The sequence below is a fragment of the Letharia columbiana genome (assembly GCF_014066305.1).
Source record: "Letharia columbiana isolate WasteWater2 chromosome Unknown Sc0000005_s0, whole genome shotgun sequence".
NCBI classification, from domain to species: Eukaryota; Fungi; Ascomycota; class Lecanoromycetes; order Lecanorales; family Parmeliaceae; genus Letharia; species Letharia columbiana.
The window spans coordinates 526471-541886 of NW_023501041.1; the positions used below are offsets into that span (position 1 = coordinate 526471).

The 15416-nt window shown below is 49.8% G+C and overlaps 5 protein-coding genes across 5 annotated transcripts; 3 read left to right on the forward strand and 2 right to left on the reverse strand.

Annotated features, from left to right (window-relative positions):
• Positions 1–46: 46 nt before the first annotated feature.
• Positions 47–1296, reverse strand: HO173_002549 (uncharacterized protein; the record flags this gene model as incomplete). The annotated part of the gene is made up of 2 exons (XM_037304482.1): positions 47–1119; positions 1173–1296. The coding sequence occupies 2 exons, from the start codon at positions 1294–1296 to the stop codon at positions 47–49; spliced, it is 1197 nt and encodes a 398-aa protein (XP_037168575.1).
• A 719-nt stretch (positions 1297–2015) lies between these two features.
• Positions 2016–5621, forward strand: HO173_002550 (uncharacterized protein; the record flags this gene model as incomplete). Its single annotated transcript, XM_037304483.1, has 4 exons — positions 2016–2071; positions 2123–2708; positions 2857–5149; positions 5212–5621. 4 exons carry the CDS (start codon positions 2016–2018, stop codon positions 5619–5621), a joined length of 3345 nt encoding a protein of 1114 aa, XP_037168576.1.
• Positions 5622–6385: 764 nt separating this feature from the next.
• On the forward strand, positions 6386–7669 carry HO173_002551 (uncharacterized protein; the record flags this gene model as incomplete). The annotated part of the gene is made up of 6 exons (XM_037304484.1): positions 6386–6433; positions 6490–6527; positions 6590–6898; positions 6953–7343; positions 7399–7565; positions 7636–7669. The coding sequence occupies 6 exons, from the start codon at positions 6386–6388 to the stop codon at positions 7667–7669; spliced, it is 987 nt and encodes a 328-aa protein (XP_037168577.1).
• A 3136-nt stretch (positions 7670–10805) lies between these two features.
• Positions 10806–11420, reverse strand: HO173_002552 (uncharacterized protein; the record flags this gene model as incomplete). The annotated part of the gene is made up of 1 exon (XM_037304485.1): positions 10806–11420. One exon carries the CDS (start codon positions 11418–11420, stop codon positions 10806–10808), a length of 615 nt encoding a protein of 204 aa, XP_037168578.1.
• A 2888-nt stretch (positions 11421–14308) lies between these two features.
• HO173_002553 (uncharacterized protein) lies at positions 14309–15151 on the forward strand (the record flags this gene model as incomplete). The annotated part of the gene is made up of 1 exon (XM_037304486.1): positions 14309–15151. One exon carries the CDS (start codon positions 14309–14311, stop codon positions 15149–15151), a length of 843 nt encoding a protein of 280 aa, XP_037168579.1.
• Positions 15152–15416: the final 265 nt, after the last annotated feature.

Genomic DNA, 15416 nt, shown 5'->3' on the forward strand with positions numbered 1-15416 from the left:
CGACCATCAGACGAAAGCCTGGCTCTAATAGCAACGCTTTGCTGGCTCACTCCTCCTCGCTCTCCTCAGAGCTCTCTTCCACCACTCTATTGGTATATGTGCCGTTCACGCCATTCACGCCATTCGCACCATTCACCCTCCGGTTACCGGCGTCCTGATCAGCCTGCCGTTCTAGCTCCTGCTCCAGCTCTTGCTCCAACAGGTCTACTTCATCCTCATCGTCCCACCCGTTTCCTGGCGTCTCTACCTCTTGCTCTGCAGCACCATGGCTCTCGAATTCTAAAGTTCCTTCCCCAAGATCTATCTCTTCGACATCTGCGTTGCTCTTTCTATCTCCATTCTCCTCGTCAGAGGTGTCGCCTTGAATGGATGGACTCATAGAGCTAGCCACAGATCTCAGACTCCTCGGTTCGCTGCCGCCGCGGAATCCTTCGTTCAGGCCGGCAAGGAAACGCCGCGATGGCCTTTCGTTCTTCGGTTTCGAATCATCGATGATTTCCAATGGATCATCGTTTTCGCTGTCTTCATTGTCGGCATCCGCTTCTTCCCGAGGGTTAGGCGAGAGATGTCGAGATCTCGGAGGTTTAGACCGGTGCTTAGGCTTCGAAGGGCGCGGGGGATGGCCGGTGAGGATTGGGGAGGAGTTGGAGTTGTGATTAGGCATGGGAGACGGTTCAGGCGTTGGCGAGAGACGCTGTTGAGCAGGTTTGAGGAAATGACGGTAGTCGTAGGGATTATGCGGATCAGCCTCGCGAGTCAGATCTTCATGGTCATTCGCTGAGCCTTCGTCAAAGAGGTCATCTTCGACATTTTCCGGGGCGGGGAGACCGGTTTCAAGCTGTGGGTATTGGCTGGCTAAGCTGGCGATGTCTTTGTTTGAAGGGGTGCTGCGAAGATTGAAGCGGAACGAAGTGTCTATTTTGTCGAGGGTAAAGGTTTGAGTATTCGGGTCGTAGATCAAGGCGACTGCTTCTGAGGGTTGCTGGGCGCCGTTATAGAGATAGACGTCTCCATTTACTTCGTCCGTGAGAGAGAGATTGTAGCCATTGTCGCGGCCTTGCGAGGATGGAGTGATGATGGATTTGGTGGACGAAGTGGAGAGCTTTGGCCTGTGGTTGACTATGAACATATCAATCAGTCCCGTCAGACACAAATTGGAGGGCACGACGCACGCTGAATATTGACCTTCCGCCGTTTGCGTGGTCCATCTTCTCGCAACAACTGTTCGCTGATAGTGATAGGGTATTTGGCAGGTTTCGATGGGTCAATCTGAGAGGAGTTGGCCATTGCAGCCATGACTGGGTTTTTAATAGTCGAAAATGTGATCGTAATATATAGACATATATATTGGGACAGCTGACCGCTGACCGCTGGCAGATGGCCGGTTGCAGAAGAGAAGTGAAGGCAGGTTGAACGGAATCAAACAATCTGGGTGGGGTGTCATAGCGGGAACATGCGCCTCTAGGCGTATTTCTCCGGGGTCCACCCCTGGGCTTCTTTCTATAGCCATTCGCTTACAACTTTCATTCCTCCCTACAAGCCTACCTTCCTTCAATTATGTTAGCAACTGTCATGTTTCCTGGTGTTCCTGATAAGTCGAAAATCTTCACGAGGACTCCTAGCTACGTTGAAAAGGAGCTGCCCATAGCCAATGGAATGGTCTCAGGGCGACCCCGGCGCTGATCATGGCCTTGGCCTGGCGGTCCAGCCCGGCATAGACAGCGTCTGGGGCGATTGTCTAGCAGGATTGCAAAGCTTGCTGCTTCGGGTTTGGGGGCGGCGAGGGCACCCTGGCGGCTGAAGATAGCCCCGGTAAAGACCTGGCAAGGCTGCAGATGGCAGATCTTATCCCTCCCCAGGTTTTCTGCTGGCTGTTTCCTGCTTTCTTCATCAGTCCCGAGTCGCTGTTCTCCTTCTGTATGTTGCGACGGTATCTTAATGCATTTAACCCGATCGTCTGCTTCGTCGACGCAATAATGCTGAGTACTTAGACATCCTTTATCTGTTTTCTGGTCATGGCCTTCGTCTTCTCGTCGCTGTCAAAGCCCAAAGACGGTGGAGTCAAGGTCGAGTACGTTGGGAAATTTGGCCTTCTATGAGAGCAAACGCTGACCTGTCGCAGTATTGTATGCGTACCGGCCATTGGCGCTGATCCAAGAAAGACATGGGAACGCCAGACCGACAGCGCTGGCTTCGAACGCCGCCGGCTCGACTATGTATTGCATGACAGACTTTACCCCGCCGCCCAAGTCCATCTCTATGATCACCTTACGCGTCCGGAAAGGGAATTGGAGGTGAAACCGCCCCAAGGGCCGAACGATCATGCGCACAAGAAATCAGCCGAAGAATTCGCTGCTGGGGAGGCGTTGGTCGCGGATTACGGAGTCGCGGAGTGGGCAGATCGTTTTTTGGAAATTGTTAGCGAGCATCGCAGAGCGCAAAGGACAGACCGGCGGCCTATACTCTTCATATGTCACAGTACGGGAGGTATCGTTGTCAAGCAAGCACTCAGCAAGAGGGACGCCGAAGGCCAGAACAGCATCGCAGCATGGTGTCTTGGGGTTACATTCTTCTCCACACCGCACCACGGCTCAAGCGTGCTCTCCGAGCCTGAGTATGTCCAAACTGTGCAAGATCATTTGGGGTTGAAATGGGAAATGTCTGAAAACCTTCGGCACGACTTCTTGTTACGTAATACGGACCTGGAAGTAAGTATTTTCGGAGACCAGATGTTCTCATTCAAACCTGATCTTAAGCCTTGAGACTTGTCCAAGGAGTGTTTGCTTTTCACATATGCCTCATGGCTCGAAGACTCTTATTGAACAGGTAATGCTGACTCCAAAATCTTTTATCCAGACTCTCAATCATGTATTTGCTGTCAGTGTTTTCGGGGTGAAAATATACAGCTACGTTGAGAGTGAAGACACGAACTTGGTTGTACTATCTACGAACGACCTGGGTGGGGAAACTTTGACCACCATCCGGCTATGCATTGTGGACAGCCGTTCTGGAAAGCTGAGCAGCCCTGAGGCACCTTTCGAAGACGAAGAGGTTATACAGCTCAATACCACCCACGTTGGCGGTCCGCAATTCACGGATGAGGATGCTCTGTACAGCTTTTATGTCGACGAAATTACCGCCTTTGTGAAAGAATTTAGTGCCGATGAGCGCAGCCTTCATCACGCTCTGAATCATGATATAATGTCGAACACTGAAGTAGATGTCCATCAGTTCTATGTTGTGGGCACGCAAGGAGAGCCTGGATCGATAAAGATCATGACTGCTCACCCTTCGCTCCAGACCTTTCTCGAAAGTGGACCATCAAAATGTATGGAAGCGAGGGTCCGTGGAACTGATCAAGCGGACGAGGGTAGCAGGAATGGATCGGTCAGGCCAGCCATAGAATTCAGGCCCGCTTCGGAGCCAGCAGCTCCAACCTTGATGGTCACCTCGGCGGAAAGCGATGAGACCTCTAGTGATGCTTCCAGAGCAGATTCATATCCAAAGCTTTCTGCTCCAACTGTTCCGCTCCCCAAGAACATACATACTAGGCGGCCCTCCTTGACTATAGAGGTATTGGATCCGGGATCTCCAGGCCATCTAGCACCCAAAGCAAGTAAGAAAGTTGCATTCACGACCAATGCGGCGAACAAGGACACAGATCAAGGGAGACGGCCTCAACGTGCGCACCTTTTTCAGCTGCCCAGTTCATCTTCGGAGCGGTTTAAATGGATTCACGTTCCTTTCACCCATGCTGGGTGGGTGCCTCTCGTCCTCACAACAATCTCTCAAGACAAGGATAATCTGAATCTCCACACCAAGCTCCTGATGGACAAGATGTGGTTCTCGCAGCATAACCAGTCACGACACGCCTCACCCCACGCCCGTTTCGTGAGACCTAGCGTTAAGTGTTTGCTGCCAAAGAGCTCAGAGAAGCACGTAGACATGGCAACACCGTTGAGTGCCGTTGAAGACGTCCAGTTCGTGGCATACTTGCCCTACCTCCACTGGGACTCATTCAGGAATCTGCAAAAACGAGCGGAGATCATCAAATTGCGGAGGGAGCAACCCCACGCTCGCCCGATTGCAAAACACGTCGCTAGCGGAAAATCAATGGAACACAAGCTCATCTGGCAACACCTTACGTCAGATAGACCAGTCCATTGCCGGCGGACCCTCGACCAATATGGATATCCGAGCCTGCGGAATACCTCTGTTCGAGATGCTGACCAGATATTATACAAGCGCACGAAACCTGATGCAGATATGCAACCACCCAAAGAGCTGTCGATGAAGCACAAGCTTCAGTCCAGTCGCGCAGCAGCGGCCTCAATGCCAAATGCCGACGATGGTGCTGCAAAGGTCCTAATGGTGGACCAACTTTGGCTCTGGATCGTGGACAACAAGACTGTGATCACATTCTTCGCTCCCAAAGAAAAGGAAGACAACGATGGCGGCCTTTGGAAAGAAGGAGATGTGCGGAGTGAGATCTATCAGGACATCAACGGCGATTATGCGAACCAATGCACGGATCCTTTCGACTTTGCTGCACTTGCCGTTTTCCACGCAGTGAAGGCCCTGCTTGACCGGACCACTGACCGGAATCTCCAGGTCTTTCGAGTATTCGAAGAGTACATATCAATTTTGACTGAACAGCAAACGCTCAGCTTCAAAGAGTTCCGCAACAATCACCAATATAAGAAGGCTAAGGATATCAATGCACAACAGCATATAGACAACCGTAAAGACCTTGACGCTCTCCTCGAGTTGCGTGATATCGAAGACGAATTGAGTACAATTGAAAAGTTAATCAAAGAGCAGCAAAGTTGTGTTTCGGAAATGATTAAACAATATCGTGATCTGAATACCCGCCATGGAAAGGGCTTCAACGGTATCAACTTCTTATACGACGTCGACCAGTTCCTAACCGAACACAAAGAGCAGTTAGACGGCATGCTCAAGGGCGCTCAAGCCGCTCAAAAGGCTTTCAAGGAGCTTCTCGACATGAAGCAGAAGCAGGCCAATATTGTAGAAGCACACCTAGCCCGCGAGCAAACCGAGGTTGCTGCCGATCAATCGCGATCTGTTATGATTTTTACGATATTCACGATCATTTTTTTACCTTTGTCTTTCTTCGCGTCTGTATTCGGTAACTTCGCATCTTCCAACCACGGTTGACATCGTTTAGCAGCAGGACTGACTGGGGCGTAGGTATCAACGCACGCGAATGGAGCGGTAATCCAGGCAATGAGAATTCAGCGCTACCGACACTACACGAAATATTCACCTACATGGGCGCTATATCTCTCGCAGTTATAGTAGTCGCACTCATGGTAGCCTTCAATAGACACGCGCGACGCCTCTCTTACAGAATCTGGAAGATTTTCGCGAAACCCTACTTCAATCTTCTGGGACGACTGGGCATCAATCCTCGGCGTCCTCCAGACCAGCCTTCGCGGGCCTCGACTCTCGGTAGTATGGAGATTGACTTGGAAAAGCAAGCTGATATTGATGCGGAAAAGGCGCGTGCGAAACGGTTATCTACGCTCTCTAGGACACATTCGAAGATGAACTGGGAGGAGGAGCTGCGGGTACATAGGAACAGCATGGTTGGGAAATAGTACGGAATGGGGATAGTAATTGAGGAAAAAATCCTTTTGTTATCAATGATACCCAGAAGGCTCAGTGTTCGAGGCATGTATGATGAATAATGATATATATAATCACGATATACCCAAGTTACACTCTTGTGCTGTCTGATTAATGGGTTTCTCGGTCGCTAATAAGCGAGGGAGCTCATTTCTGTAACACACAAGTAGGGACCAGGGAGCAAGAAGGGTTGACGAAGAAAGTCACATGGGGCCTCTTCTTCATTCCATGACTGCGACAAAGCATACGACTCTGCGAAGAGGCCTGCACTTTTATCAACGTCAGCAGTCGGCCATTCAGGAGCAGAAATTTTCACACAGGCAGCAATGCTGCGTTGAAAGAGGCAGAGAATGGCATCGATACCACGCGAACAATCCGCCAAGTGAGCGACTGGTGTGTGCGCTGGCAAGGTACTTTCAGCAAGGGTCGATTGGGATTGTGTCTTGCGTAAGCTCTATGCAAACCCCGAACTTCAACGAAGCCTGTTGGTGGGGGTTCCGCTAAAGGAGCGTAGCACGGGGGCTAAGAACCACAACTCGAGGATCAAATCCTCTCGAATCATCGCTAACTGCAATCGGGTATGGTCTGGCCGTAATCCTACGGCCTTTCCGGGCTCAACGAGGAGTAATTCGACTCTTAAGTACGTCGTCCTTCGCCCACCTCTCTTACCCCGCTCGTGGACATTCTACCACTCCAGAGCGTATACAAGAGTAACTTCCCAGTCTTTGACAAAGTCATGGCCGACGTTCCAGCAACAGCGCAAAACATCGAAGCAGACCCAGATGTAAGCACGAACACCAGGTGAAGGCTTCCTACTGACGTCACTGACGCTTGTCCTAGCTCTACGACGCGTCCGACTCCAGTATTGGAGATGATGTGTATGTGCCTTTGCGGTGCAAGTGTATGTTTAGCGCCCGGGGAGCTAATCACTTGTCGGTAGGTCAACTTATACCGCATCAATAACCAGCAGCATCGAGAGGTACCCAATCGAGAATGGCCGTCGATACCACGCTTTCAAGGATGGAAGCTACATCATGCCGAACGACGAGAGGGAACAAGATCGTCTCGACCTAAGCCATCAGATGTTCAAGCTCACTATGGGTAATAAGCTTTATCTGGCACCTATAGATAAACCAGCTAGAATCTTGGACATTGGAACCGGGACGGGCATCTGGGCCATCGAAATGAGCGATGAGTTCCCAGACTCGGAGATCCTTGGTACTGACCTAAGCCCAACGCAGCCAACGTGGTAAGGAATTCAAATACCCATTACCCAATAGAGCCTATTACTCAAAGCCGATAGGGTGCCAGTCAACGTCAAGTTCGAGGTCGACGATCTGGAAGACGATTGGACGTTCCAACACCAATTTGACTTTGTCCATTGTCGCTACCTAGCGGCAGCAATTTCCGACTGGGAAAAATTGGTACGCCAATGTTTCGAAGCCACAAAGCCTGGCGGATACACCGAATTCCAGGATTACAACCTCCGTATCTACTCCGAAGATGGGTCAGTTACATCTGAGCACGCAGTTCGAAAATGGAACGATCTCGGATGTGGTGCCTGTACGTCCTTCGGCAAGGACCCAGAGCCAGGCCCAAAGATTCAAGGATGGATGAAGGATGCGGGCTTTGTAGATGTGTACCATGAACGATTCCGTCTACCCATTGGACCGTGGCCGAAAGACAAACATTTGGTAAGATCCTGAATTCCACTGCGAGAACCCAGTCAGCGCGCTAATGCTTGTCCAGAAAACTGTCGGTGCATGGAACTTGGTGACACTGGAAGACGGATTAGAGGGGATGACCCTTCGCCTTTTGACGCAAGTACTCGGTTGGAGGCTAGAAGAGGTGCAGGTTCTCATTGCGAAGGTTCGCAAGGATTTCAGAGACCCCAAGATTCATGCTCAGCTCGACTTGTGAGTTCGTTCATCCTTTTATGTTATGCTGGGGCGGAGAATGCCAGATGCTAATAAGTTGTAACATTAGCCATGTCGCCTACGGCCGAAAGCCTACAGCATAAGATCTTAGGTACCAATAGCTTAATATCATATTCGAGGCATGAGCGGTGGAATCCAAATCATGCCTGAAGTCGGCCCACTCGAGAATGGAGGTACGTAATAAATTCCACTTATCGATCAACGCAAAACTCTTACCATTCTCATAAGACATCGGTGGAGGATGCCAGCGTGTGACTGGTCACATGGATGTGCTAGCTTAGGTAGCTAAGTCGACGCCTGGCTGATTTTTGTGACTTTAGGAATCTAAAAGCACAACCATTAGGCCAAAACTCCGAGGGAGTCTGTGCTTGATAGCGGTAAACACCTTATGCTGCGTTGCCTACCATTAATTGCTAACAGTGGCCGATCTAAAATAAAATCAGTCTTAATAGCTTCATTAGAGCTTTATCTCTTACAGAAAGACTAGGAAGTATAGCTATATATCAAAAAAGGAAGTGCCAACTTGTAGTTCCAGTAAATAATCATTCGACTTTTCTTTGCCTAGATCCTCGTCAAAAGCTTTCAATCAGCATGTCCCTCAGACCACGCTGTTGTCCTTACCACGCTCGACATGACTCTGATCTCCCAACAATTGCTATGGAATAGGGAAAGTCTGTAGTGCTCGATCTGCATGCGTGCTTCAGCCGCTCTTGGAAAAGCAGAGCTCATTGAGGCCTTGCGGAATCCATTCTGCATAGAAAACACTCTCCAAACAGGATCTGGCACTGAGCATTACATCGAAGCTGAAAACCTCATCGAATGATTCCATCACAGCAGACAGCGGCCGTCACAATCGTCATCGTGATTTGTGCATTGGACACAAGAGCACGAGTGACGAGTGATGGGAACTCCTCCGAGCTCACGATGTTCAACTTCAAGGTCGTCGAAGTCATCCTGGTCGTACTCCTCGCTGAACTTCTCGTAACTCATGCCTTGAAGCAGGGACTGCATTCCATTATCAACGTTCTGCACTTGATCTAGGAAGCTTGCCACGCCGGATCGTCTTTCGAGGAATGCGTCTGTAAAGCCCGCACTGCGAGGCGATGCAGATCCTAGAAGGCTCGTTGGAGATAAGACAGAAGGAACGCTCAGGCAAGATGCGTTTCTCGGGTGAGTGACGCTCGAGGTGGTATTTCATCGACATGGTATCCAGGCGCGGCCGCGCACGACTGTGGTGTCGATTCTGCCAAAAACGTCTGATTTTAGAGAGTGGTCTTCACAACATTGACCAGAAGCCCACGGTTCCTCTGAATCATAGCTGGCATGATACCCTCATCCCTCAAAAGCCCACCTAGCTCCATCCATGTCTGACGACCTTCTGGGGAAGAGGCGTCTAGACTGTGAGACATGTTCGGGCTTTTCGACCTCTGCTAGTTTGCGAGTATGGTTTGAAGTTGTGCTTCAATACGAGTATGTGATATTTCCAGACGGTCTGAGAGGGAGTCAAGAAGGAGCACGTGATCGGCCGAAGACTTTACCAGGAGGTCGTGAGACTCTTCGACGCATCTTTCTATGCGCTCCTGAGAGGCTTGAATTCCACTTTGGTAAGACCTGAGATGCGGAGCGATCAGCCGCCAAGTACGGGAACACTCGATTCAATGAACATGTACTGAATGATGAGGACATTGAACGCCGTCAATTTCTCAATATGTGCCGATGTCCACGTTGGAGCTTCGGAATCCGTAAGGCAAATCCTCTTTCACCGAAATGCTGACGCAAACCTCTGACGAGTGTAATTAGGTCATACCTAGGGTCGTACTCCGTTCGTGAACCATGCTCAATAAGACAGCCATGAAACGCAACGAATTCTATCTTCTCGAAGCTTTCTGGCATCACGAGAGCATCGAATGTCTGCACAAAAAGAAGCTCTTTGCAACACTCAAAGCAAGCCCCAAGGGCAGCGTCGTCGGATTGACTGAGATGGCTGCTTTCGCATTCGATGGTCGTTTTAGTCTTCAAAAACACTCGATGGAAAAGCAGTAGTTCCCGTGCAGTTTCCTGACAAGCCCCCAGCGCTTGCTTGAACTCATCGTAAAGCATATACGCCAAACGCGCGCATCCATAGATGTCTGACACGCTGAAGCCGAAACTCATCGCAAAGCCTTTCTCAATGGTATCTTTCCTCTGCTAAATACAGTCACTTGCTAACCATATTTGCCACAAGCACACGAGCTACGACATAGCAAGCAAGAGGATTGGAAAAGGAGGCAGCCTTCCCTAATCCAAAGTGAACGAGGCTGTATGGGAAGCGAAGCTCGGCGTGACGCCGTCTTCCAAGCGCTTGGGGCAGTACACTTCCGCATTAGTTCTTGGATGCCCTTCATCACGGTGTTTGGAGGCCAAGATCTTGTCGCGAAGCATTTACTGCAAATGACGAAACGGTTATTGATCATAAGTGTTTGGCGTTGGATTTGTTGTCCAATTGCAGTGAGGACCTGCTGAGTATCGACTCGAAGTTAGGGCTTCTCTACGGGTTGAAAGCCTCTGTATTTGTGTGCTCTCCTCTTTTGCGCCTTTCGCCGCCAGTCACCCTCTACTGCTCTTCAGATCTTGGGACTCATCGTTGCTGACGGGTTTGTCCCTTGGGTAGTCACCTTTTCTGACTTAGCCAAGCTTTGCTTGGACCTCTGTGACACTGACTTCGATAAGTAGAGCACTAGAACAACAGAAGGCTAAGGGAACGGAGCCGCCAACATTCCACAAGCAGCATCAGTGGCGAGGAAAGATACCCTGACACCCAAGCACTATTAAATAGCTGGCAAGTTGGAACATAAAAAATATTTTCTACCTGATCAGACCTGTGTTTATCGTTATCGTAGCCGCCGCCGAAGACCAGACTAGTGCTACCCACTGCAGAGAGTATGCTGTGTGCCCAGTTGATCACCCTTTATAAAATTGTGGTTACGACTGCAAAGCACAGGATCTCGGAGGCTCTATGGTGCCAATCCTCCAATTTGTAACATAGAGGCTAAAGTTCAAGACAAATATAGCTGCTGCTGATGCTGTTTCTTCGCAATATCAAGGGAAATTGAAAGGGGCTGTTTTTTCTGAACGCACTTTTGACCAACGAGAGGAAAAAGGACCCGGCCGCAAAGGTTTTCCTTTAATACAATAAACCGAATGCCTTCATCGTTAAAATGCGTCAAAACCACAGTTCAATCACCCCTGCGATGTGACATTCAGCAACCTCGTGCCATTCAAGGCAAAGCCTGCCCCCTCCGAGTACCCACTCATGGGCGTAGGCTCAATCGACAGCTTCAACACCCTTCTCGGTCCCACAGGTACAAACCCCGCCGCCAATGCTCTCGGGTTCGGTCTTACGCATTTTGTAAACAGTCGCCTGAAGTCGTCCGCAATTTGCACCAGCGCAAATTGGTCCTCGGCATCAGGATCGTCCAGCACATCCAATTGTATCATACAACCTCTCGGCGCCACACTGTAAGGTAGAAAGTTGTAGCCTGGTTGAGGAGGCTGCTCTGCCGAGACTCTTTTCCAGTGCCATGCCATTCGGGATATCACCCCCATGTTGAAGAAGTCATTTGCGGCGGCTATGCAATCACTGGAGAAGGTACCGAGGTCGTTGAAGGAAGTCGAGAGGGCACTGAGCTCGGTGCAGGTGGGTTCGGCAGGTTCGCGAAGGTCGTTTAGAGAAACATCGGTCGGCAGTACAGATCGGGCTACGGCTTCGGCAGCGAAGAGGGGATTTGCGAAACACACGCTGCTACAGGTGACGAGCATTCGGGCGATGAGAAGAGCGAGGTAGGAGACGTGCATTTTGACAAAAGATGGGAGCAATGAAACATCAATAAGCTTTAGCGGTCGCGAAAGCCAAGAGTATGCTCACAGTACTTAGTATAAATTGACTGAAGCAGGTATCTCACTTCTTATTAAATACCTCGAACACGAAATCTGATAAAGGGTGAAAAGACATTTGCACCTTTGACTTAGCGACATATATCCGCCTGAATTTACTGGCGCATTGCTTGTAGCTGTGCATTCGATTTCTCTCCCTGGACCCTCCGAAACTTACATAGCCGCCGCTCTGCAATCGTGCACGTACGGCTACATTGCTACAGCACAGCCCCAAAATCGGAGTCTCACTCTGAAGCAACCACATCCGCGATCTTCGTCCTAAGACGAGTTTGGATCCCGGTGTAGTCTTGCGTTCGTCTTAATGAAGGGCCGGATAATAGTACTCCGCCCTAGCGCTTGTCAGTGCAATTCAATAATTACTCACGACGCAACGCTTCATTTCTTGAACAGTAGTTTCGTTCGACTGTTTTGAGTGAGAGGGTAACACAAGTGGTATCCGCGAGCTTTCCAGACAAGAATTCAGCCATGGTCCCCTGAGGCATTACGCTCTTCTGCCTAAAAGCACGGAGACACTCCTCTAATAATAGACAAGTGCGCGGCTCAGAATAATCCCGCAACAGCCAGTACTTCGAGAAAGATCCCCAAGGTAGTTCTCAGGTCTCCATAAGGCTGCTTTTAAGGATTTACGACTTTAGGCATCATTTAGGGGGACTGGCGAAAGAAAACCACAAGTACTTCAGTCAAATCAACAAGACTCTTTCTCGAGGGCGCCCATATGCAGGGTTAGGAGTCAAAGTCAGACCAAGTTTGCAAGCAAACGCACCTGGATGAGTACCTAGAGGTGGACGTTCAAGCCTATTATGAAAAGTGTTTTCAGAAGGTGAGTGATCGACGACGCTATTTGTTACCATGTAAACGGTCAGCCGAGTGCAAGGCTCTGCACTTGTCGATCTGAATAGAACAATGGCCATTTATTCCAAGTTCTGTTGAGCTTTGGTGCTGATCTCTCATAAATGTTGTCTAGGATTCAAGGAAACCACTCTAGTGACGGCTTACGCGCTCATTTGTGTTGTATGCGCAAGACTATGGATCCAATCTTTGCCGCCGCCTCCACAGTTGGCCTGGTCGGGGCTGCGGCTAAGGTCACCGAATCCCACTTCAGGTTCATCTGAAGTGTGAAAGATGCTCCCGAGCTAGCCTCGAATGTTCTGCAAGAAGTCTCCGATATCAGCGCTTGCTTGAGTCAGCTGCAATGTTCCTTGATAGGCCCCAAAGCAGCATTTAGATCCAACGGGAACCTCCTGATGGTAGAACAAACCGTGGTTGCCTTGTCTAATTGTGTTTTCATTCTTCGGAGCTGGAGGAGATGATTGAATCACTGAAACCGTCGGATGCAATGCAACTTGGCAGACTGTGACAGTGGGCTCTCAAGGAGCATACCACGAAGCCTTTGTTCAAGCTCTTGCACAGTTCCAAAGTATCACTCAATCTCATGATGACAACATTGAACTGGTAAGTTGGGCTGGAGTCTCAATGTATAAGGACAGTACCTGATGTCTGCTGGTATTAGCGCTTCCATAGGTGAAGTCTCAGCGTCAGTGAGCGAGCCTGCCACCCTTGTCACTCAAGTTCTTGCGAGCAATCAAGAGATATCCCGACAGATGACATGGATAGAGCACCGTACATTTGGACGCCCACCAAGCACCATTTCATCAATCACTGGCCGAGACGCGGTCCCGAATCCATCACTGGTCGGAATGAGCACAACAGAGGACGACATGAGTGTCGTGACTATCAAAGGACTTATTTCGGACTCGCAGTATAGCACAAAGAGCGAGCCGATACGCACCTTTGGATTTTCATTCGATCAAGATCTGAACACTCACCGTCCATACACACGAACTATGAAAAGACACTCAGTATGGTCTACAGCATCATTTGAGATCCATACCATGGGATGGTCATGCCGATCGGGTATAAGTCTCGCGGATGTGCCTCAGATATCTGTCATAAATCTACCAGTTTCCCCCAAGGATTTAAGAATGGGCAACGCTATTCGGCATCAAGTGTTGAGGATTTGCGTGTCGGCTTGGTTTTTTCGAAACCGGAAAGGGAGCCCTCGAGTTCGCTGGCAATACAATCAGCACCAACATCCAGCAGACGCCTGAAGATCAGAAACCCCGTCCCGCGGGCCAGAGGAGTGGAAGCTTGAACAACATTGAAGAACAGGCATGCGTACGGGCGGCCACCAGGAACATATCACTATCGGATATGATTCTTAGCACTGAGCTCGGAAGAAGTATTTGGTAATTGTCCGGTAATTAACTACTGCGATTCGATAGGTGCACCTCGCTCTGGCAAGACGACTAGATGTAACCATTTGGAAATACTCTGTGGATACATCTGCAAAAGCGTGGTTTAATTGGTCCGATCAATATGGTCAAGAGAATGACCAAGAGACTCACAACACCATAGCGATTTACTTTCCTTACCATCCTAACCCACTAGCTTGCAGCTATCTTGCAAAAAAGTTTTTGAAGCTCGATGAGCAGCTAAACGTTTTCGTTACGGATATACCGGACCAGCGCGGTTGACTGGGACTCGTTCAAGGCAACTATGGACAGCATTGCACAATGGATGTCACGGCGTCGATCATGTCGTCGACGCCGGTTCCTGGCTGTCCTCAAAACTCTCAGTATTCTGAATCCACCCTATGACCCTGTGGCCTGGATTCAAGATACTGCCAAGGATTCGGTCAGCCCTATGATCTGATAAGATAAGGGCCTTGGCCTCGAGAGGTCGTTGTCTTTAGATACTTCTTCGCTGCATTTCCTTGAGCGAGATCACACATGGCCGCCGCTACTCAAGCGTCACCACTGCTCGCTCTCCCTTTCGAGCTACGTACGAAGGTCTATGAGCAACTCCTCAGACCTGATCCCGACCGCCTCCACACTTTTTACCATGACAGACATGGCAGAGAAGCCTCCTTCGACATCGACCCCACCATCCTCCGGGTGAACAAGCAAATCTACTCCGAAGCCGTCTCAATCCTCTACGACACCACTCATGTTCGAATCCATCTCGCGACGCCAGTAATAATGCAATGCACCGGCGGCAACTATCCTGACCACATCGTTGACCCGCCTGATCTCTTCCGCAAAGATGCTAAGGGGGCTGTTGAGCCAGCGAACAGGTTGGACTGGCGTACTACACCGTCGATAGTCAAAGAATTGGAAATCGAAGGGCGGCTTGAGTCTACAGCGCACGGCTTTATCTACCCACACTGCTTCCAACGCCTGCACAAGATACAGCTTGTTACCTCGCGCCATGCGATATGGGGCGATGGCGAGTGCCGCAGTTACTTTTCGCATACCGGAAAAACAGTGTTGCGGATCCTTAAGCTTCTGGCCGAAGAGCAAGCCACGAAGCCATCCATGACGAAGCGCCTCAGATTTACCATTCAGCCAGACTGGCGGACCGTCGAATCTGAACTACTGATGAGAAATGGTAAGATGGACAACAAGATGAAAGTGATTGTTGGGTTGCTGAAAGCGCTTGAGAGGAAGACAGACGCCGAGATTGAGGTTGAAGAAGGGGGTTTTAAAAAGACACTGAGGGAATTGAAGATGGAAGAGGTTGATGTTGATGAGTGGGAGAAGGTGCTGCTTGCTGACGCTGATATTGACTTATGAAATCTGCACACGCCACTCACAAATGCAGATTTTGTTCTTGTGACGAGTGCGGAGGTCGTGAGTTTGCATGGCGGGGAAAGCTCATAGGAGTAGCGGGGCTGGTGGACCCAGGCTCCTTTCAGATTCGCAAATGTAGCGACAATACGTCCTCAACACGAACTTACCGCAAACTCCAGACCGCTCACGAAAATCACGAAATATGGGTTCGGCAATTGAGGCTTAATGTTATGAAAGGGGCTTCCAGTGGCTAGAATAATGACGTCTA